This window comes from Equus quagga, chromosome 12, assembly GCF_021613505.1.
Source record: "Equus quagga isolate Etosha38 chromosome 12, UCLA_HA_Equagga_1.0, whole genome shotgun sequence".
NCBI lineage: Eukaryota > Metazoa > Chordata > Mammalia > Perissodactyla > Equidae > Equus > Equus quagga.
The window spans coordinates 83,244,664-83,268,891 of NC_060278.1; the positions used below are offsets into that span (position 1 = coordinate 83,244,664).

The following is a 24,228-nucleotide window of genomic DNA, read 5'->3' on the forward strand; positions in this document are numbered from 1 at the left end:
TAAAAGAAATTTTTAAAAAGGCAATTTTGATATTTAAATCATATGGTTAATACATTCAAAGAGGCCATTTAGAATTTATTTTATAGCATAATTCCAGATACAACAGTATTTTAGAGAGTACCATAGGCTTCATTTTACAGTATACTATGGAGTTCACAAGGCATTCTATGAAAATTTCCTAACTAAAACTTCAACTAAGAAAAAGAAAAACAGCAGTTTTAATGTAAAAAATGCTCACTAAACACCACATAAAAGAACATTTTCATGACTTTTACTTGAATTGTAGCTGTAGACAAAATGCTGAATAACTGTCTGTTAATTTTTTTTAACATAAGAAGCAGAGTTAGTTTTGCTGACACATGAATGGTGGTTATAATAATCATTAAATAGTAAATAAAAAGGTGAAATGAACTATAAATAGACTAAAAGCCACTAAGACAATTTAAAACAAAGATGAATTTTATAACTCTTCAATTAAGATATTAGATTAAAAACCATGACATTAGAATGCATTAGAATCAAATAAATTATTGTCTGTGGGGAAATAAAGTGTTAATTATTAAGTAACCCCATAAAATTTAAGTAAATAATCCAATATAAAATAGCCTTTTAGAACACATCCTTGAATGTTTCTTGAAGGCATATAGTGTTTAAAAAATGTTCTTTAAATGCAACATTCAAGTCAGGGAAATGGTAAACACTATACATTCAAGTCAGCTAAGTTAAAAATATTACTTAGCTATAATTAAGTATTTCTGTAAGCATATAGGTTTCCAATTCTGGCTATATTATTCTGAACTTACAAAGAAGAAAGAGGAGGTTGGCCTATCTATGAAACTGGTCAGAACTCAGCTGCTTCCAGACAGCTTCTTCATTAAATCGAACAATCTATACAAAAATTCCAATGATGACATAAATCTGCATGTTCTGGATTTCCTTCACATTTTATGGAACATTGGTCCTACTGTTGCTATAATATCTGCATAGGGAGCACTCTGGCTCAGCTCAATAGCCCGCTGTTTTTTTAGGACAAGAAAGCTATAAAATTTGGCTGCAGTTTGTTTTCGGTCACTGTTTCTGCAGAGCTTCATCAGACTAAAGTACTGCATTCCCATCTTGTTGGATTCCTGGGAAAATAGGTAGAAAAGAGGAAAGGAAACGGAAACAAAATCATTAAAAGTAGAGCAGGCCGTGGATGCATAATGAGCAACAAAGTATTGATATTTTTGATAAGTGCTGTAAAATCCTTAAATGGAGAAATGCAAATGACCCATTAGTAAACTCAAAAACCATCATAGGTCGTTGAGCACAAGCTTGGTTCATTGAGAAAATGCATGCAAAAGAACTCTAAAGTGTTATACAAATTTCTAATGTGTTATGCAAATGTTAGCTTTTAAAAAATTGATGTTAACATAAATGGCTCCTGTGGAAAGTGCAATTAGTTTAGACTTGCAAGGAGAAAAAAATCCACAGGACTTTGGGAAGCTTTAAATACAATGAAAATTAGCCTATCAGGCTTCTTTTCTTTAAAGGTACTGGGGTGGGTGATTACAAACAACTCTGGTGCAAATGTAGCAGTATATTTGTACATCTCAGTGGCAGGGGAATAGGACTATACAAACATCTCCCAGTTTCTCTGCACAGATTAAAAAGATGTTGGATTCACCTAGGGCACCTGTGAAACTACTAGAATAAACTGAGGTACAATAAAGTATTTAATTATGGATGAAGATAGCTCCTTTTATGAAGACTTGGAATCCGATTCCTAGACTGGAAGCACAGTTTTTGGTTAGAAATACTGTGGTGAATACTGGCAGCATCCTCGTGAGCACTGTATTCCTTGGGCAGCTGTGAAACATTTTTAGAAATACCATAGACGAGGTTTCTTTACCAGTCCATAACATTTAACAAATTAATGTTAAATACTTTATCTCAACCAAAGGAGCAGCCCAGTGTCAGCAACTTCTCAGAGATGGCATGCCAAAGCCTTAATTATTCCCTCTCTTGAGGAGACGAGATGTGGATTGGGTGGCTTTTTCCCCTGGGAGAGAGCGGGACAGCCTTTTCAATTTCAAGAATCCTTCTGAAAAACACTCTGAGGGGACAAATATCCAAGACTGAACATATGTGCTTATTCTGTTCCCTCCAGAAACCTCTCTAAAAAGAAAGTAAAGGTGACAAAGGAAGTAGATAAAGACAAAGAAAGTGGAAGACTAACTGACTTAGCAGAGTAAAGAAAGGTGAAACCTAAATGCCAGTGGGGAGGAAAGCCAGCAAAAAGCAAGCCAATTTGAGCTACAGAAAGGTGGAAAAGCTCAGGAATTGGAGGCAACAGTATTGTCATAAGCTGGAGATGAGATGTGAAGCCAAAAACATGAGAATTTGTTGAAAGTCTGCTTGGGAGCAGGTAGACACTCAGGTCCACTCCACCAGCTCACTGAGCCAGCAGACCCTACTCCCATACGCCAGCAGGAGGCGGGAAGTTGCCACTCTGGAGATACCAACCACTGAAGCTCTAGATTTGGGATGCCAGGCCCTGTGGATGGTGGAGAAGTGTCATACCACAAACTGGGGGTTCAAGTGAAATTCTATACTCTGAACAGTGAGACAGCCAGCCTCTCCATTACCCCTTTTTGGTTCCTGAACCAGGAGCATCATGCCTGTATCTCCTAGGCAGGATATTTGAAGATTAAGCTGGGAAAACTGACTATTCCAAGGAAAAACACCCTACAGATAATAGCATCTGCGTTTGGGGGAGGCGAGGAGTACCACCCAATTACCTCACTATAAAGACCACGCTGGTCTGCAATCCCCACCCACGCTTATATCACTTCTAATCAGCTTTTTGGTGTCTCACTCTTGAATAAAAATAGATAACCAAAGATCTACCAGACAATTGAGTAAAATTTTTAACATTCAAGAGCAAAAAAGAATGCATTCAAGAGAATCACTAAGAAAACAGAGACAAGGCAGGGAGCAGAAGAAAACTATCGAGAAGACACTGCATCTGTAAAAAGTGATTAGATTAGGATGAGACTGAGAGAAAGCAGATCAGCGGTTGCTTGGGGATGGGCGAGGGAGACCAGTGGGAGAAATGGGATAATTAACACAAGGAAAGTTTCTGGGGTTGTAGACCTGTTCACTATCTTGATTGTGGGGATGGTTTCACAGTTATACACATACAGTTGGCCCTCCATATCCATGGATGCAGAACCTGCTGATACGAAGGATGGACTAAGGGACTTGAGCATCTGAGGATTTTGGTACCTGGGAGAGATCCTGGAACCAATGCCCCGCTGATACAAGGGACAGCTGTATGTCACTATATATTTTAAATGGGTATGGTTTATTGTATGTTAATCATACCTCAACAAAACTGTTAAAAAAAGGACTAAATAAATAAAAAGATTAGGATGCTATAAAACAAAAGAAAAATTAATAACTAAGAAAAAACTGGAAAACAAAAAAGGTGAAAGCAGAAATAAAATTCAATAAAGACTAGAAGATAAAGTTGAATAAATCTTCTAGTGAGTAGAAAAATAAAAAGACAAAGGAAGTTAATATAGAGGATAAAAGATTTTTTAAAAATTAAAGGCACAATTCAGGAGATCCAACATCTGACCCACAGGCAGTCCACAAAGAAAGAACAGATTAATAACAAGGAGGGAAATACAAAAAAATTTCCTAGAACTCAAGGAAATGAACTTTCAGAATAAAGAACCCACTATATGCTCAGCACAATAAATGAAAAAAGACCCATACCAAAGTACATCATCATAAAATTTCAGACCACTAGGGATAAAGAAAAGATCTAAAAGCTTCCAGAGAGAACAGAAAGGTCACCTACAAAGGATCACCAATCAAGCAGCATCTGGCTTCACAATAATAACACAAGAAGCCTAGAAATGTTACAAAGCCTTCCACATCTAAGAGATAGTATTTTCAAACTATGTTTAGAGACAATCAATCAAGTTAAAGGTAAAATAAAGAAATTTTCGGACTTGTACGTAGTGTCTATCTCCTAAGCACTCTTTTTCTTTTCTTCTTTTTTTCTTTGAGGAAGATTAGCCCTGAGCTAACTACTGCCAGTCCTCCTCTTTTTGCTGAGGAAGCCTGGCCCTGAGCTAACATCTGTGCCCATCTTCCTCTACTTTATATGTGGAATGCCTACCACAGCATGGCGTGCCAAGCAGTGCCATGTCTGCACCCGGGATCCAAACCGGCAAAACCCAGGCTGCTGAGAAGTGGAACGTGCGCATTTAACCACTGTGCCACCGGGCCGGCCCTGGCACTCTTTTTCTTTTAAAGCATTCTTTTCTTTTTTTTAATTCTTCTAAGGAAGATTGGCCTGGAGCTAACATCCATTGCCAATCTTCCTCTTTTTTTCCTTGAGGAAGATTAGCCCTGAGCTAACATCTGTACCAGCCTTCCTCTACTTCATATGTGGGTCGTCACCACAGCATGGCTGTCAAGTGGTCTATGTCTGTACCTGGGATCTGAACCCCATGAACCCTGCCAAAGTGGAGCACACCAAACTCAACCACTAGGCCGTGGGGCCAGCCCCTCTTATGCATTCTTTATCTCAGAAAATAACAGAGGATGTTAACCACCAAAAACTTCAAGATAAAAGAAGATCAAGGCACCAAGAAATAGAGGAACTAATATAGGAAAGAGACAAAGGAATTTCCATGTTACGGTAAAGGAACGTTCCAAGACAAAAACTGTGGAGCAGATCAGAGAGCAACTAGTCTGGATTAGAAGAAGAGGATGAGGAGCTCCAGGAAGGATATCTTCAAGAAAAAAAATGGAACGGATGAATCAATTGATATATTTGACCATACTAAAAGGGGTCTATTATATTGTCAGAGAATTTAGAAAAAGAATTAAGGATGGGTATATAGACACAAAGCAAATGGGAAAAATGGGGTAATAATTAACTCCAAAAAAAAAATCCATAAAGTTGACAAGAAATGTATTTACATTTTGAAACTTCAATGTAAACTAATTTTTACGTAGTCTTTGTGGCAGTGACTGCTGTTGTCCCTTAATACCCACTCTCCTCTTCTTCTATAGTAATAGAATTATTAGCTGGGCCCAAGGTTGCCAGATAAGGCCTACATTTCCCAGCTAGATGTGGCAAGGTAACTAAGTGCTGGTCAATGAAATGTGAAAAGTGAGCCACACATTTTCTGGATGGACCCTTACAGGAAACTTTGCTGCTGATTGGAATGCAGACATGGTGGGTAGTTAGCCATTTTAGATCCTGAGAATAAGGAAAATGAGATAAAGGGAACCATTTGTGAGCGTAGCTGCCATACCAGATTGTACTTTACCTGAGAGAGAAACAAACTTCTATCTTTTTAAGCCACTGATATTTCGATTCTCTGTCACAATCAAACCTGTATCATAACTATTACAATTACAACATTGTAAACACTGAATACTGTGCTAAAAATAAACTGGGGTGGGGGAGAGATAACTGAGCTAAATTTTCATTTTCTGTTGAAAGACGTCAACAGATAAAATTTAAAGCTGAAATATCAAGAAACAGCAGTAAGAACACGCAATTAGAAATATAGATATAAATACTAAAAGAAACAGCTTAATATAGTTGCCTCTGATGAGCAGGACTTAGGGATAAGAAGGGGTATGACAAAGGACCTCTGCGTTTCCTTTTCAGGCCTCCAGCATAGCACTATTGAACTTTCAAAATTATATACGTGTATTATTTTGATAAAAAATATGTTAAATTTTAAAATGATCTGTTTCACTCTTAAATTGTTATAAACGTAGCTCCATACTGAGAATTAGTTGATAGCCTCCTAACCACAAGAATGGGACACAGAATGGATATCCAGAGGCATGAGTAGGGGGTAAGAAGTTGATTAGAACGTGCAGGCACCAAAAACAAACTCCCATATTTAGCCCTGGGTATACTGATCAAAGCATTTCACTCTAGTGGAATTTGGCATCAACAAAAACATAATGAAAATGCTTTCGTTTTCATTACTATCTAGAAGATTGAAGCCAACATTTCATTTATTTTTAAAAATAAAAATAGTGCTGATAAACCCTACCATCTTACCCGCAAACTATTTAACATCCGAAGTATTCTTCGATTCCACTTCTCCGCCTCAATATTTTGTTCATTCTCCAATGACTCCTGTTTGAATGAGTGATAAAATATTTCATTTAAGCAAACTTTACTGAGTGTTTACTATTTGCCAAGTACAGTGTTAGCCGCTAGAAGAAACACAACTATAACACTGGGCCTGGGCCCTGCAAAATAAGGAGCTTATGGTCTGATAATAGAGAGAATAAGACTAATACACAAATACAGTTGCAGGATTATATCTATGCTCCCCAGGTATCTTCTGATAAAGGGCAGTCTATATTGGTAATGCATCCCAGGGCAGGGTGCCCTTACTTTCAAAAGTAAAGTCATCCAAAACGACCACTTTTGGCTTGGAGTGTCCCAGCTCTGGTCAATCCGAACTCAATCAACAGGAGTAAATGGAGAGCTATAGAAAAACTGCCTTGTAAAGGCCTTTATCTGAACTCACCTAGTGATACAGGTAATAATAACTGATGTTTAGCAGTTTGTGTGCAGTTGGGTTAGAAACCTTTCGGATTTTGAGGATGCCTTCCTTATCCAAAAAAGATCAACCCACTGCCTGTCATGTTATCTGAAAAGATTCATTCTTTTCGGTCTTTAAAATTTGGCCACCTTCAGAAACCATTCAATATTTAAAAATCGTAAAGTTGAAATCCCTTCACAGGAACTCACTCTACACCCTTACCAACTAACACCTTATGAGCTGAGAATGGAAACTGGGCATAGGAGAGGTGCTGAGGAGTCTAATAAAAAAGACTACAAAGGGCTGGGGAAGGAAAGTGTACAAACCTGACCTACTCTGTAATTTTTCCTAGGCTAGCTCTCACCAAGACACCCAACAGCCTCTGTGTCACCCTTATCGCAGGTCCACAGTCAAGTCTTCAGGTATACCCCTGGAGCCCAGACACTTCTAAAAGTGCTTTCAATTTCATGAAGTCCAAGATGATTTCAGGAAGCTCTAGAATATTCTGTAGGACATTTGACATCATTTGAGGCTAAGGGGACTGCTGAGTTCCCATGCCCACCAGCTATACCGGCTTCCTGGTCCTGCCTATGCTGTATCCTTTCTTACATTCCAGAGATGATTTGAAAATACGGTCACCTTATTCTGAAGAGTTTTCCAAATCCCTCCAGCTACAATTTACGTTTATTCCTTTCTGGTCTGTTGTGGGATAAATGAGCTCATCCAATTACTAAGGTTTATTTTATTGTTAAATACACAAATGCTATTTTTCAAATATAAAAAGTAATTGTCCAACTCTTTGTTAAAGATCCATGAGACCACAGCTTCACCTACATTCACAACTAAACTAACCAGGAAAAGGCTCAGAAAAACAGTCTGTGTGCTTTGCTGAAGCCCGCCCACTTCATCTATCTGGACACCCTACAGCTGGATCCATTGTGTGGCAAGCCCAGTGGATTATTAAAATAGCTGAACTTGTGCTGTGTTGTGGTTTGCCTGACCACGTATGAAAATAACCTGTGTCTATAGAAGCAAAGAGAAAGGCAAAAATGAATCAACCTACTTCTAGTTGGCTGTTTGGATGTCTCAAGTAAAAAGTTCAGGTACTTATTCTGTCCTAGATTATCCAGAGAATTCAGTCTGTTTCCCACATATGAAAAAACAATCTAATTGTCGTGGGACTCATTATAAAGATTATTTAAAAACAAAATTAACATCAGGCATTAATATGAGTTTTGATATTATTTACTAAGAAACTTTTGCTAAAATTCATCACGATCTTAAAAACGCCTTCAGTACCCTGGGACAAGGGCTAGAGAAATACGACAGTGACAGAAATGGAGTCAGGTAAGCCAAATGTTTCTTCTGGCTTTGCTATTGATTTGTGGCCCTTCGAGCAGACTATTTTCTTTTTATGATCTCTAGAAGTCTTCTACAGATATAGGCCTTGAGCCACACAATGTTTTGGAAGAAAATTCCCATGCATTTTTTGGGAAATAAAATAAAATTTAAAATGCCCTAGGCCATACCCCTAATAGTTCTGTTTCTCTATAGGTGTTATAAAAGTTACTTAAAACAGTGATTCTCAATATTTTTAACCGGAGACTACCTTTGATAAGCATAAAATTTCCCACCTTCCTTTAAAATTATTCAGTTTCAAAATAAATTAAAGACGAAAAATGTCAAAGCATAAAAATGTTTCATCAAACTACTCACATACATCTTTGTTGAGATCACTAATTTAAATTACAACTTTAAAAAGTAACATGACAGCTCTAAAACCAGTTTTTAGGTAAATAAGATGTTAAATATTTAGGGACAAAGTTTTTAAAAACATTCACAAGACTATACAAATATTTACCAATTCAACTGGACAATTTTCAATTTCTTTTGTCAAGATGGAATTCATTAAAGAAGATTCCTCAGCAGCTGAAGAAATCACTTCCATAATATCCTGCTAAAGCAAATGAGGAAAGGATAGGTAAGTCATCCCAGTAGTAGTAGTCATCATAGGAACAATCTCATTTTGTTAAATGCTTTAATCACATGAATGCTCATTTCTAAAACTAACTTAAAATACTCCCCGCATTCTCAAAATGTTACTTCTGAAATATCCCAGGTAGGCAGCCCCTGACTTAAATATTCCTGTTTTTCATACGCCTCCTACAGACGAAGAACTTGCATGCCCCTTCCCTCCTGCCTTCCTATCTTTGCCTTCCTCTTTCCCTCCCCACGGCAGACTTCATATCAAAAATCTCTGCTGCTGTGTGGCTGAGACCGCTTTCCTCTGAAGCATTTTATCTAGCCTCTGTCCCCCACCTCTCTTCTCACGTCAGCACCAGGTGGCAGAGGATGGAGATCTGCAAGCAGAGGGAGTGGGAATGAGAGAAGGGTTATTAATATCCCAACAAGGCCATGACAAGGCTCTTGCCACCACTGCTGGAGCAGTCACTGGCAAAAGGGAAGAAAAACAAAGGGGTAAATGGGCACACGTGCATGGTGACAGATAAAAAACTAGACTATTGGTGGTGAACACGAGCAGTCTACACAGAAACTGAAATATAATAATGTACACCTGAAATTACACAATGGTATAAGCTGGTATGACCTCAATAAAATAAGTTTTTTAAAAACCCTGTACCCTCTGAAAATGGTATGAAGACATAAAAGAAGAAGGAAAAAGAGAGAGCCAGAAATTCTCTATTCCCCATCATCTCCCTTCTTCATTGCTATAGAAGCTGTCCGCCAGTTTTTTCATCTTCAACCTGTCTCCAAGCTTCATCCCCGAGCTGTAACCTGTGATCTTAAGTTAGGAGCTTCCTACAACATAGTTTACTTGATTTTTCTCTTGAGCTTATAAAATTTTAGTGAATATAAGCAGGTGCATTTTATTCTTTAATATACATATTGTGTTTTTTCTCTTAATTTCTATGAATATTCTACATTTTAAATACTCTCAATTTTGCAGTTACTTTACATAAAAATTTTCTTTTATGGAGATTTGAAAATGATTAATCGGAATCAATATTTTCCTGTCCCTTCAACCTGACTGTGCTCCCATTCCTAACTGTATTTCACATCTGTTCGCCATTTTTGGAAGCAGAATAAGAACGGAATTGAAGGTTAAAGCATAAGTGTAGGGTAAAGGAATAAAAGATTCAAAAGAACTAGTGCAACAATCTCTTTCCTTCATTTCACATACTGGGGAAAATCTATTTTGTGAATATGTTTAAAAAGTCATAAACTAAACAAGCTTGCCTAATTTTCAGTAGGTGTGCTCTAACAAATGCCTGAGCCCAAATAAGAAGGAGAATAGTATTGGCAATCCAGGGTCTCAATATCCAGTTTATTATCAAATATTTAGTAAAACACATTCTCTTTCAATGCATCATGAATAGTCTTTCCTTCCAAGAGCATTCAGTTTCAACGGGGGTTGACTTCGAATTCCCTGAGCGTTTATCAAAATACAGTGATGACAGAACAGACCAGAAAAGCACTGGTTTATTTTTATCTGGTATGGCTATAATATTTACATTTATACAATCAATAAAGTGACAAGTAGGAAAATATTTTAAAGCACATTGTTTCCAAGTATGTTTTCAAATAACTACGTTTTCCAAATAAAAATTATGTCTTCAAATAAAATTTGTTTTTAATTTTGTTTGGTCATGGATCTTTATATAATCTTTCAGATTCAAAGCTAAGGTAAGTAGTGGGTCTAAAACATATTATTCCTAAAGGTGGGAAGGGTGAATTTATGATCAGAAACAAAACATAGGTATATCGTCTAGAGTCCTAAAAGATTCCATGACATACTGAATGTGGAGCCTCTTAGGATTCTCAGCATACAACCAGTTTCAAGTACAATCATTTATTTAACATACCATGCAAAACACTATTTCAGTATGAAATTACTTATCTTCTGATTTACTATGCTAAACTTCTAGAAAATACTGCTCTGCAGATGAAAATCATGTTTTATTCTGTAGTACTGCTACTCACTAAAGAAATTACAGAATAATATAAGATGAAATATAAACTATTAATATAAGAAGATATACCAAAGTCTCAACATCCCTTCACTATATCTGTGGCAGCAAAATAATAATATTTTTATGATCCTCTTTGGTTAACTTACCTCAGAGTTAATATTTTTATTGCTACCCTCATGAGAGCTACACTTAGATCCATCGATCACATCCTTTGAGGTTTTGGTTTGACTTAACTCTTGCTGGGAATTTGGCTCTTCCATAATGGAGGTCTCTGAATTATTAAGGAAGTAAAGAAGATTTTACCAAAATATCTTTCAAACTTAAACTGGGATATGGTTGTTACTAAAGAAAACTTCTGACACCAGAATCTCAGAATTTAAACAAAAGGTGAACAAACTTTTTTATGGCTCCCTAAGTCTCATACATTTATCTTCTTTTTCCCTCATCTGCCTCTTTATCACCTCCACTCCCCAACCTCCATTAACTCTCTTCGCTGCACTCACTCCCACACATTCACTCACAACATGGATGGTTCAAGCTCATCTTGGGATACTGTTCAGCAGATTTTAATGCCTTCAGAAAGGGTGATCCGGAAGCAGAGGTTCACTTACCGCATAAGTTGGTATTACTATTCCTCTATAATAATCACAATAATAATCAGCAACTGTTAATACTCCACGTATCCTCTGGGTGGACGGAAATAGCTATGTCTCAGGTTAATTGTATTGTTTAAATGCTATTCTTGTCACTAGGTGACTTTTCATGTTAGTGGTCTTAAAGTGAAACATTATCCTAGTAGATACAAAATTTTCCTTCGATGAGGGTTTGTGAATACTGTCTTTGGGGGTGGGAAGGTGGGAAAGAGTGAGATTAAGAATAGTCCACATAGTATATTTACTTCATCTTTTTAATGTAGCTTTTTGGACAAAAATTAATCTGCAAAGCAGAAAAATATAATGCTGATGTAACAATTTCTTCTAAATTCAAATACTCTGCTAGAGACAGCATTTATATTTGGGAATATGGGATTGGACCCCATCTTCATTTTGAAATGCAACATGAAACTTTTATTTCTACAACATTCCCCTAAACACCAACACAATTAGGATGTCTCACCTACTATGTTGTCGCTTTCCACTGCTTCCTTTACTGACTCCTTCTGTATCAATTTTCTTCCAAGTTTAAAGCCGGAGGACACAAGGCATTTTGTAAACAACTGTAAAAATATAAATTTTTGTTTCTCATTTCTGCACAAGTAAAGCAATTCAATAAAATACAAGCACATATGCTAAAAAGTAAAAACTATAATTCATGCACACACATCCAGCAAATTAATTCAAAAGTAAGGAGGTATTTTTTCACAAGTTTAAATTCTGTTGTACATATGGATGTAAATATGCATTTATTTATTTATAACCAAACATCACACCCATGTAAAAGGATGGAAACTATTACCATTTGCAGTTGAATATGAGTCAAGTCCTGGGCAGCAGTTGACAGAAGCGTATCTACCCCTCCCCTCTTCTTCCACATCATCAGTCTTTGGGTGGGAGGTGCAAGCTCCAAGACCATGAGGGTGTCAGTAAAGGAAGTAAGCTGTTTATGCATAATTTTGCTACTGATCTCCTTGACTGGATCTATGAGCAATTTCCTCTTTTTGACTTTCCTTTTCTCAGCAATGTCTAAATATAAGAAACAGGCACAAATGTGATTGGTTGTATAGCTTTGTAAAATGATATTGTAGGCACTGCATATCTAAGAAATGTCTACCACAATACAACATACAGAGTTGCATTGGGAAGAAAATCTCCTTCTCTCTACTGAAAATTATGTTAAATTTACGAGGTTTTTACACAGCTAGAGTGTCTGAGCAGCCAAGAGTTGATGGATTTTGCATGGTGTTGCTTGAAGGTACTTAGGAGGGACTATGTTGACCTACTAAGTGGACAACTGAGGAAACGTGGAGCAGAGGGTATATTGAGAGGGAAGTCACTCGATTTTGAGGTTCCTTAAAAATATCTACATTATAGGATAACTTTTTGAAACATTAATTTGTATTTTCCAGTGTATTTTTCCCTTCCCCACTGAAACCCATACACAAATTCCAAGTAGGTAGCCAGGCCCATGGGATTTTGCTCCCATAAGTAATTTCATCAGGTAGAAAACAGAAGTCAAACTTTTCTTTAGTAAAGATGCAAAAGGGGAGGGAGGGTTAGATTTCCCAGAATGGGTGAAGATCTGAAATCAGATGGAGCCAGAAGGAAGAGGAAGCTGCTTGCTAATGTGCCTCAGTAAAATCCTAGGAACATAACAAGATCCCAGAGGGGCTGGCTGCGTGATGGCCCAGAGGCTATGTAAACTGGGTCAGTGGGCACCACAAGCTGGTGAGCTGATGACCAGAGTTTCCCTTCCACCTGCCACACCCCTCTCCCAAATTTTGATACTCTATGGCTTAGGGCAGATAGGGGAGCTATGAAGACTGAAATTCTTGCAAGCCCAGTTGGCTAGAGGCTCAGAGTTGAATTTAGTAAAGAAGAAAATTGGAATGCTTTATTCTTTGCATGCCTGAGTTTATAAACTGAAATCCATATCAATTATACTACTTAAAACTAGCACGTTCTTTAAAAGGTCTACATCTATTAGATTCATATTTATTATTTATTCCTAAAAACATGCTCGAGGTTAAACATTAGAAGGGATATTGCCTCTTCCAATCCTTTCAGTCTGCCGTATTTTTTAATATTTGTATGTTTATTAATCTTCCTGATCAGATTGTAAGCTTGTTAAAAGCAGGAACTATGTCTTCTTCATTTCCGTACCCCAAACAGAGTAATGGCTCAATAACTACTGGAACTGAACTCAGCTTTAAATTTTCCAGTTTTCCAAATTGGAAATATGGTTTGACCAGGACTGAATATAATGAAAAGATCATCTCAAATTTCCTTCATGCTCTTACCCTACTGTATTACAAATGTCATTACTAGATTGACCACCTCCTATAATATTTCATAGATCATTCAAATATATCACAGTAAATAAGATAGTAGTGTATCAAAAATAAAAGCATGAATGACTCTGACCTGAAGCATCAATTGGGTCAAGGGTAAATCCTTCCTCTTCATGTGATAATGTGGTTTCATCCATGTTCTCAGTTTTAGATAGACACACATACTCTGGATTATCTGTCTCTACTAGTCCACATCACCATGAAAGGAATTACAAAAAAATAATGGTTATGTTACAAGCTAGAGGACTATATGGGAATTAAAGTGAAAGATAAACTAATTGAAGATTTATATTGCTAACTAGAGCCACGTCTGAATTCTTTTAGAATCATATATTTAATAGAACTGAAGAGGCTCAGAGATTATATGGCCTGGGACCCACAGTGTCTAGGTGAGTCAAGTATCATCACCTTCTTTCGCACATGTGACATCTAAGGCTGGACTCATCTCAGACTATAGTCACTGTGGAAGTGAAAACAGTGGTACCAGCCAGAACAAATGACTGACATAACTTTGATTATATATTTGCTAACATCTTCCATTCTGTTAAGTCATTTAATTATTAATTGACTCATAAAGAACCATAACTAAATATTTATTGCCTATTTCTTTCTACATTTTAAATTTCTACTATTGTGTTCGGAAGCAAATGTAACAGAAAAAAGAATGAAGAACCAAAATGGTCTAATGGGCCAGCATGTTCTTAAAAGGTCTAGTTATATATTAGATTCATATTTATTATTTATTCCTAAAAACATGCTTGAGGTTAAACACGAGAGGGATATTGCCTCTTCTCTTCCAATCCTTTTAGTCTGCCGTATTTTATAGTATTTGTATGTTCATTTATCTTCCTGATTGTACTTTTAATTCTTAAGAAAAATCAGACTAAAAGACCTCAAGTCATTTGAAGTACCATCATATAAATTTCAAGTAGAAAATATCCACACATTTGTAATTTCCCTCAAATTGTATAGTTTGTCAAATCACATCAATATGGTATTAATATTAATATTTAATAATCATATTAATGTCAAACATTAATGATGTTTTTACCATGAAATATATATAATTTTAATGATTCAAAAGCACAATATTTTCGCAGAGTATTTAAATGTGCTCTCATACCAAATAAACCCAATCCTGGTTAAATAAGCATCATTGCACCTTTCTCAGAACCCAGTTTCCTATTCTCTATTGTTTAGAGTCAGACTAGGAGAGTTTGAGGGACAATGTTCTTTATTATCTTTCACTATACTATACTGCTACTTAAACTCAGAAGTTCTGAGGTTTAATTTGAATATTAGCATCTGTTCAGTTTCTACACAAAGGAAAGTTTCAACATACCCACTAGAGTAGCAGGAGGCTCAGGAGGCAGGGAAATTTCTCTGTTCAAATGCATGTCTTCTGACAGGATATTCTGATCATCTTGTAACAGATTGTCTTGAAAAACACAATAAATACTTTAGTCATACAGAGTTGAATCTGTCATTTGTTCACTAAACATTTATTGGCATTATTAGATGCAAGGAATCATGAATGGATACAAAAATGAATGAACCCTACTTAATTAGATCTGATTGGTTACATAGACTATCACATTTCATGAAGGATAACACAGAATTTTATATATTTAACTTCCTTTACTTTATTAAAATCTGTTTTTAGATGTTTATTTTCAGGAAATATTTACTAGACTAATACCAAGATAGCAGCTGTGTTACAAAGCCATGTTAAGATTTCAAATCAAGAAGTAAAAATGTTCAGGGGCTGGGCCTGTGGCCTAGTGGTTAAGTTTGGCATGCTCCACTTCACCGGCCTGGTTCAGTTCCCAGGCGTGGACCAACACCACTTGTCAGCAGCCATGCACATACAAAATAGAGGAAGACTGGCACAGATGTTAGCTCAGGGCGAATCTTCCTCAGCAAAGAAAAAAAAAAGTAAAAGTGTTCAAAACTCCTTTAGTAGAGATCTAAGGTGGAGTCATTGTTTTTTTCATAATTTTCAAATTTCCAAAAGTTTGTCATAACCAACCTTTTAAGGTAAACTAGAGAATTTTAAAAGATCTGATGTGTAACAGTCAATATCTTTAAAATATGTGCATTTGGATTTTTCAGTTTCTGTCTATGCTATTTCTACGACTACTTTTAATATCATAATATAAAAATAAAGTAATATAAAATGCTGGACAGATCCTTTAGAATAGGTGTCCCACAATTTCTGTTAAAGAAAACTTTTTTTTTAGTATATGATCCAGTATACTTTGTGAAGAATATACTATCACTCTTTCCTCTCTAAAAATTAAAATTTTGTAAAAGTAAAAACAAGCAGTATTTCATAACCTATCTGGAAAACATGTTTAAACAAATGGCTATTTATTTAGACCTCGCCTAAATGTTTAAATATACCATAAATTTTGAAGACTTACGTAAAAAAGTGTTGATTTATATGACATAAAAGCATATATGAAATTTTAGTTTGATCTAATAGATCTACTAATATATTACAGTAATTTGATTGAAATAAATATTCAATTTCTACAGAACTAGACAGCATACCAATCATTTCTCCTGCAGCGCCTTCATCTCCAAATCCATCTCCACTGTCATAGAACAGAGATTTTTCTCCAATGAGGCTTCCAGAACTATGTTCAACTAAAGGACCACTGGAACTCAGCAATACGCTGTCATCAAAGAAGCTATGTCTTCTGAGAATTTCAGGTTCCTCCTCTAAATAAATGTATATCATTACTACTGAGTTAATCATAGAAACACAGAATTTTAGGGTTAGAAGGAAATTCAGATATATATATTCAGATATATTCTATATATATATATACATATAGATATATTATATCTCTCTATATATAGATAGATATATTCAGATGTATAGCTCCCCCTCATTTTACAGACAAGGAGAATGAGAGCTCAAAAGCTTATTGGAATTATACATCTGAAGTCACCCAGGTAATCAGTGGAGACTGGATTTCTACTATAATATTTTTTCCAACACAATAGGAAAAAAAGCCAAAACATCAGGACAGAGTTCTTAGTGGCAGTACATTTTAATAATTTCCCAGGTTATTGTTGGCAGTAGAATGATTTCTTCTACTTTAGGTAGGTCATGTTATGCTTGTTCAAGTACTACTTTGTATTATTTCGAGGACACTTCCTTGTGTTGTTTATCCATAATGTGGTTTAGAAAATAAGGAGCATATCTGCCTCCTTAGGAAAGGAAAGGTGGGCAAATATTAAAGAATAGGCTTACAACATTCATTCAATAAATATTTACTGCATGACTGGGTATTAGGCAATATGCTAGGGGTTGGAGATACAGTGGTAAAAAAGACAAAAACCAGTCAGCTAACATTAACTGAGTGCTTATTATGTGCATTATTTTATATATTAGAAGATACCACTAGAATCCTCATTGCACAGGCAAGGAAACACATCCGCAGAAAGGCTTCGTAACCTGCACACAGTCACACCCTAATATATGACAGAGCTGGGATCTGAACCTAGCAGAAACAGTGATAGTATCAGTGTTAGCATTCCGACTGGTAAAATAATTTCAAAATGGAGCCTTATGAGACTTCAAAACTCTGAAGACACTGACAGCGGCAGGTAAAATGACCCCTGCTTCAAACTGACCGGCTTCCAGATTGGCCATTAGTGCAGGCATATTCTTTCCCTTTCTCGAGTTTGAATCTATGGGTCCAGGAGTTTGAAACTCCAGACGTGAGAGGTTGGTCTTCTCCTCCCTCCCTCCAACAACCCACATCAGTGCTACTCAGTACAGAAAGTCATGAAGTATCGCTTATACCGAAAATTCTTCTATAGGCCTACAACTTCTAGAAAGGGAGAGTTGAAAAAGGCAACCTTCACTGTGCTGGACTAAAGATTTGCTCAATAGAAAAGACTTTTTCAAAAAGAACTAAAAATATGTTCACATCTTCCAGGTGTAGCTTGATAGCTCCCAAAAGAAAAATCAGCCTTGGTCAGTAAGATAATAGCATTTATGTACAGACACTATATTCTGAGCTCTGAGCATCACGAGAACCTGAGATTACTCAAAAAGATTAAAGAAATAATCATTGACTTCAATCTTATATTGTAATCCAGAAAGGGATGGATTAAGATTAAACGTTTCTTAGAGGACGTTAGGTCTGAGCTAGTTTTTGAAGGAGAGAAATATCACTTATTGGTGGAAAGGACTGAAGGAGGGAATAAGGGAAATAACTCTGTGATGTTGCTAGTAGTGTCTCAATTTTACATATAGGGCAGTAAGGCTCAGAGAAGCTAGGTCATTTGCCCAATATCACATAGCAAGTCGACAGAGAAAGGTTAGTTTCAAACCTAAGTCTGTAGGTCTACTAAGAATATGCTTTTCTCTCCTATACTAGAAAAAGGCAAGGACAGACTTATTGGGGGTTATGTTTATATACCAAAAGATTCATTCTAAAGATGTTTCTATTGGCATCATTTTAATATAAAAATGCTAATTTAATTGATTATGACTTGTAATTGTAATTTCTCAAGTATTCTCACCAAAGTTCCCAGCTTGGAAAAGTAGATCACTGCCATAATCTTCTCTAAGTGTGATTTCTTCTGGTCTGCTCTGGTTCTGAGTAAAGTATTTTGAAACATCAACAGCACTGTGGAGAAATACAAGATTGAGGAAAACATGTGAACAGAACACAATGATTTTGCTGTTTACAGCAAAAAAAAATTCCTAAAACAAAAAATAGGTTTTATTACAAAAATAAGAGATTTTCATTTTCTCAATAGTATTATTTATAAACACTAGTTTATTATATGTGCATATATACAAATGATCTCCAGGTTACCAAACCCAGCGGTCAGTTCTCATCCTTGTCTTCTGTACCCTAACCAACAGTATTTGAAATAGATGCTCACTCTTCCTCACAGAATACGTTCTCCTCTTGGCTTCTGGGATACTGCTCTCTCCTGATTTCCTTCCTACTTCATTAGCTGCTCCTTTTCCATCTCCTTTATTAGTTCTTTCTCATCTCCCAGACTATTAGCTATTAAGAATGACCCAACACTCAGTCTTCAGATCGCTCTCTTTTTTTAAAATCTACACTCATTCCCTTGGAGATCTCTTATGACTCATGGTTGAAGTTCCATCTATAAACTCACAACTCCCAAATTTAAATAGTCCATCCAAACCTCTTTCCTGAATTTCAGACCCAGATATTCAACAGCCTACCTACTCCCCTTGGATGTGTAACAGTCATCTCAAAACCGATGTCCAAAACCTAATTACTTCCTTCACCCCGCCCCCCTTAAACTTGCCATTCCCTGGTTCTCCCAATATCATTAAGCAGTAACTCCGTTCTCATGCCAAAATTCACATAGTCATCCTTCACTTCTCTCCTTCTCTTAAAGCCATGTCCAATCAGCAAATCCTGTTGGCTCGGCCTTCAAAACTGATCCATAATTTGACTGCTACCATCTTGCTAAAATGAAGACTGAGAACTGACCATGGACACTGTCACCTCTCACCTGGACTTCTCACTGTACTAATCTTCTCACGGGCTCTCTGCTTCCTCCCTCTCCTCCTTACACTAAGTAGTCAGAGGGAGCATGTTGAAATCAAGGCGGATCCACTCACTCTCCTATTCAAAACCGGCCTGTGCTCCCTATTGAGTAAAATAAAAGTACTAACTGTAGCCTCCAACACCCAGCATCGCCGCATCCCCAGCTACCTCTCTGACCTCATTCCTACCGCCTGGACTCTCGTGTCCTCCACTCCCCAGTCTCACTTGCCTCCTTGCTGTTCCTTGAAAATGTCCAATGTGCTCTGCCTCAGGGCCTTTCCTCTTATCTGCCTGGAACATTCTTCCCCACATCACGGAGTGATTTGTTCCTTCACCTCTTTCAGGATTCTGTTCTGACCTTATTACAAAAACTTTTCCTGACCATTCTATTATTCATTTTATTTTATTTTCTATTTCTCTACATAAGGCTGATCATCTCCTGGCATATTGTATATTTATTTATTTATTTGTTTATTGTCTGTCTACCCCAACTAAAATGTAGATTCATGCAGCCAGGAGCTGTATTTTCTTCATTGCTATCTCCTCAGTGCCCGCCATATGGAAGGCATCCAATAAAGGGTTACTGAATGAATGGATGGATATACTGCCAATATTGCAAACTATGTTCCGAAACCATGATGGCACATTTTTGGTGTTGTACTTCAAAATTTCACACTAAGTTTGTCTTTGTCAACTGCATCTGTACTTCAGTTGTTAACTACATTCCATTTATGTTCATGAAATCTGAAGACGGAAACAATAAAATATCAAGAAAATCAAACTGAAGGAAAACAAGTAAAATAATTTACTTCACATTCTGGGTGTCAAAATCATGAAATTCTTCTGGCAATGTGATAGCACTGTAAGCTGCTTCAAAATTCTCTTTTGGAAGGTCAACCAGTCCTGAAAAGAATCAGAACCCACATTCAATAAGCAATGACGCTTTACAAAATAAGAAACTCCCACCTAAATCCTTTCTTTCTCTCTCTGGACTACTCTGCTTAGTCTCCTAAGCGGTTTCCCTGTATCCACTCCCACCCCTCTTCAGTCCATTCTCTACAAAGCAGCCAGAGAGATATTTTAAACACGCAATCAGATCTCATCACTCCCATGCTTAAAGTGCTTCAGTGACTTCCCCAGTGCATTTAAATAAAATCAAATTTCTGATCAGGGTCTCTGCAGCCCTACAAAACCTACTGGCATCACCTAACCACACTCTTTCCCTCACTCACTATACTCCAGCCAGACTGGCCTGTTTGTTCCCTGAACAAGTCAAGCACTTTCTACCTCAAGACCTTTGCTCTTGCAGTTCCCTCTGCCCAGAATGCTATTCCCTGGGGGACTTTTTACCTGGCTGGGTACTTCTCATTCTTCAAGTCGGAGCTTAAATTCTGTCCTCTCAGAAAGGTCTTTCCTGACTAGTCTAACTAAAATAGATTTGTCTGTTATTTTTCTGTTGTAGTACTCTTTTTATACTCCTTCATAGCACAATCACAATCTATAATTATTGTAATAATTTAAAAAACCTTTTTCATTATCTGATTTCCTCACCAGACCAAAAGGGACCTTGTTTGTCTTGTTTGTCCTTGTATCCCAGAGCCTAACATAGTGTTTCACATAAATATGGGATCAATAAATATTTGTGGAATATACAAATGAAATAATGAACAAATGAACCATATTTGGTATGATTACAAATCCATCTAGAGATTCTACAAATATTTTAAATAAAGAAAAAACCCTTCTCAATCTCAATTCAATAAATATTACGGGAATAGCATGCGCAAGACACTGAGACCAGAACTATAAGGGACTCGGAAAATAAATACGACACAGATGTTGCCTTCAAGCAGCTTGCAGACTATCGTGAGAGCTGAGACCTGCACCTGAGTAACCGTAATATCAGGTGGAAAGTGATGAATGTCTGAAATTAAAATTAAATTAAATTTCGAAGGTGTTATATGACACATGTAAATCCCTAGCACTTTGGAAAGCCTAGAGATTTTTCTATAATATGTTACAAATAGCATTTATATTTATTTTTTAATAATTTATAATTATATATATATAATTTTATATAATTATAATTATATAAGAATTACGTAGAGTCTTGGTAATTCTGAAAACAAGGACAATTATCGATATCTAGGTTTTGTCAATCACACTATTTCCAATTTATCTCATAAAGGCACAAACAGCTACAGCAAACAAAGTGACCCATTAAAACGGAATATCAGAGTTTCTTACACAAGAGTGGCAGCTTTAAAAATATTTCTTATGTAAATACACACAAACATTACAAGTTTTTGAAAGCGTAAGCTTTTCCTGCAAATACAAGAAAAAAGCAAGGGAAAGAATACAATTTGTCCTTAACCATGGAAACCATTCAATCAAAAGGAAGATTACATTCACTAAAAACGCACAAGGGAACCAAGACGAGCGACACAAATCAATACTGCACGGATACCTGGGCGAAATGTCATCTTCATTTTAAGCAATGCTTCACTGCAATCTGCCAAAAGATACTTTGCCTTCCTATTATAGATTCGAACCACTCCCAAAAGAAGGTGTCCTGACGTTCGAAGTGCAATTTTCACCTTTCAATAATTTTTAAAGTATTAGAATATTAAAAATTAGACTCATAAACCCTGTTGTCTGAAAATTACAAAATCATAAGAATTTCTTCTCTTTAAAAGCAGACATTTTGTATTCTTAGTTAAAGTGAATCACTTAACTTTTACCTCACCTTGTAAAATGATTACCTTCTTTTCTTATTTAATGAAAATAATTTAATGTGGCCTTTGAGTGAAGGATGCTATTACTGGTTTTATGGGAAGAATGTGAGCTCTGCAGTCGGGCAGACTTGGGTTCAAGCCTTGGATCAGCTGCTGAGGCTGAGTCACTTAACCTTCCTGAATTTCAATTTATTAATAATGGCTACAGTTTATTATCTGCTTATCTTGTGCCAGGAATTGTCCTAAAGCTTTTCATACCTTAATTTAATTTTGACGACAACCTCTATTTTCAGAAGAAAAAACTGAGACTCAGATATGTTAAGTAATATGCCCAAAGTAACATAACTATTAAGTGATGGAGCAGAAACTAAATTTAAATTTGACCAACTCTGAAAGTTCACGCTCTTAACCACCACACCCCACTGATGCTCAAAGCCCATCTCGGGGAGTTGTTGTGAAGATTAAATAAACTAATGAACAGAGTCTAGCCCAGTGCCTGATACGCGGTAGGTTTTCAATTAGAATTCTTCCTTCTCCCAAGCAGAAAAATACTCAACCTATGAAAACGTTAAAATATTTTAATGCAAATTCTAAAGCTCGTTATAGTGTTTTATAATGAACACAGTACTTTATTGCTTATGAAGTGTTTTCATATATAGTTTGATTTACACTCAATCTTCCTTCTTTCGTTCTACTCTCTCCATTCATTCACTCATTATTTTTCTAAGAAACACTTATTTGGTCCCTACTATGGATACAGTATCTTATTAGGGAATAAGAAAAGATCACGAAATACGTATAAATTGTGGCCTTTCTCCTTCAGGGTACAATCTATTTATGATAAACCTATGAAACAGTTAATTGCCAACATATATGTTTATATTTTGATAATAAACACGATAGGAATTAAAAGAGAGACCATTTGAGAAGTAAAACTTCCCCGGAAATGTATTCCGTGACATAAATGCATTTTAATTCCTTTCCTCTCCACCAGTCATGGCACATACACACTACAATTTGAATCAGCAGCATACCTTAGGGGAAAGAATTTTTTCAATGGTTATCTCTAGATTACACTCAAACACGTGGGCCTTCGTGAGTTTCTTCTCCCAGTGAGCTGCCAGCCATATTTTGGCCAAGGGCCCTCGCTTACTCATAAGCACATGCGTGTAGAACATGTCCCCGGAACTCCTCGGTTGTATCTAACGAACTGGAGAGAACATTAAAAGATATTTGAAATTTGATTAGGAAAACCTTTCAGCGCTCTCTGACGGCAAGCAAAACATTTTTCATCAATTCTATAAAATAACACTCAGATGATCCTCTAATTCAATGTATTATTCAATTCCAAGTCTTTTGTTGTAAAGAAACACCTGGGATAAGGGTATTCTGATAACTGATCTCGTCTTCCATTGGCCTTGTCTCACCCTACAAAGATCTGAGTTCTCTTATTAACAGGGTCCAATAAATAGAAGAGGAAGGCTGGAAAAAATAGATGGAAACAGGGAAAACACTCTAGAAAAGGAAAAGGTGGGCAAAGCTAAGAAAAGTGAACACAGGTCAGCACTTTTCTAAAACTTAAGGATTCTGAGAAGTGTTGGATCACTGATTTATACCCAGGTGTTGAATTTCTTTGTTCTCTTTAAGACACTATGGTTTATTCAATAATACACTAAACACATGGAAGTTAGAACAATGGAACTCCAAAAGACCATAACGTGGAGAAATTAAGAAAATAAGAAACTGTAAGAAACCTTAGGGAAAGAATCAGAAGAAGGGCAGAAAGGAAACCAGAATCAAATTATTTTGCAACGAGAGTGGTAAAAGAAAACCTCCACTTAAAGAATTTTCCTGCAAATCGTACTATCCTCAACACCACCAGAGGCTCCGTTATTAAGGGACGTTCTAACACTTGGGCTGACTTCTGGAGAAGAATCAAACTATTGCTTACATAGAATTCTTAAGCTGCCACTAGAAAAGCTTCTTTTCGCTTCTTTTCTACTTCAAGTTCTGATGAAAGAGAAATTAAGCCAAAATGAATACAGAAACTAAACCAGCCACAGAATTAAAAGTCCAGGTGAACTGTGATCGGCGCCCCTTTCCACCCCAGGAATCCGGTCACGGGGCCCTGGCCACGGGCTACGCAGGCTAGAAACCGCATCCCCCGGCGGCGCGCCAGAGACGGACGCCTTGGCTCCATCCCTTCCTTTCTAGTCCGCGTCTGCTATCTGAGAAAAGTCTCCATTGATCTCTTTAAATTGCTCCCAGGTGTAGGATTATTAATATACCTTAAGAAAAAAACCACCCAGTGAATTTCACATTCCTGAGACATTGACTTTCCTGAGCACCTCTCCCTGCCCC

The 24,228-nt window shown here is 36.7% G+C and overlaps 1 protein-coding gene across 1 annotated transcript; it reads right to left on the reverse strand.

The window, feature by feature from the left end:
- Positions 1-938: 938 nt before the first annotated feature.
- RAD21L1 (RAD21 cohesin complex component like 1) lies at positions 939-23,045 on the reverse strand. The gene is made up of 13 exons (XM_046680083.1): positions 22,902-23,045; positions 21,600-21,729; positions 19,942-20,035; positions 18,120-18,226; positions 16,131-16,301; positions 14,920-15,015; positions 13,651-13,761; positions 12,026-12,252; positions 11,687-11,786; positions 10,717-10,841; positions 8,440-8,532; positions 6,086-6,163; positions 939-1,127 (listed from the first exon to the last, which is right to left on the reverse strand). The coding sequence occupies exons 1-13, from the start codon at positions 23,043-23,045 to the stop codon at positions 939-941; spliced, it is 1,665 nt and encodes a 554-aa protein (XP_046536039.1).
- Positions 23,046-24,228: the final 1,183 nt, after the last annotated feature.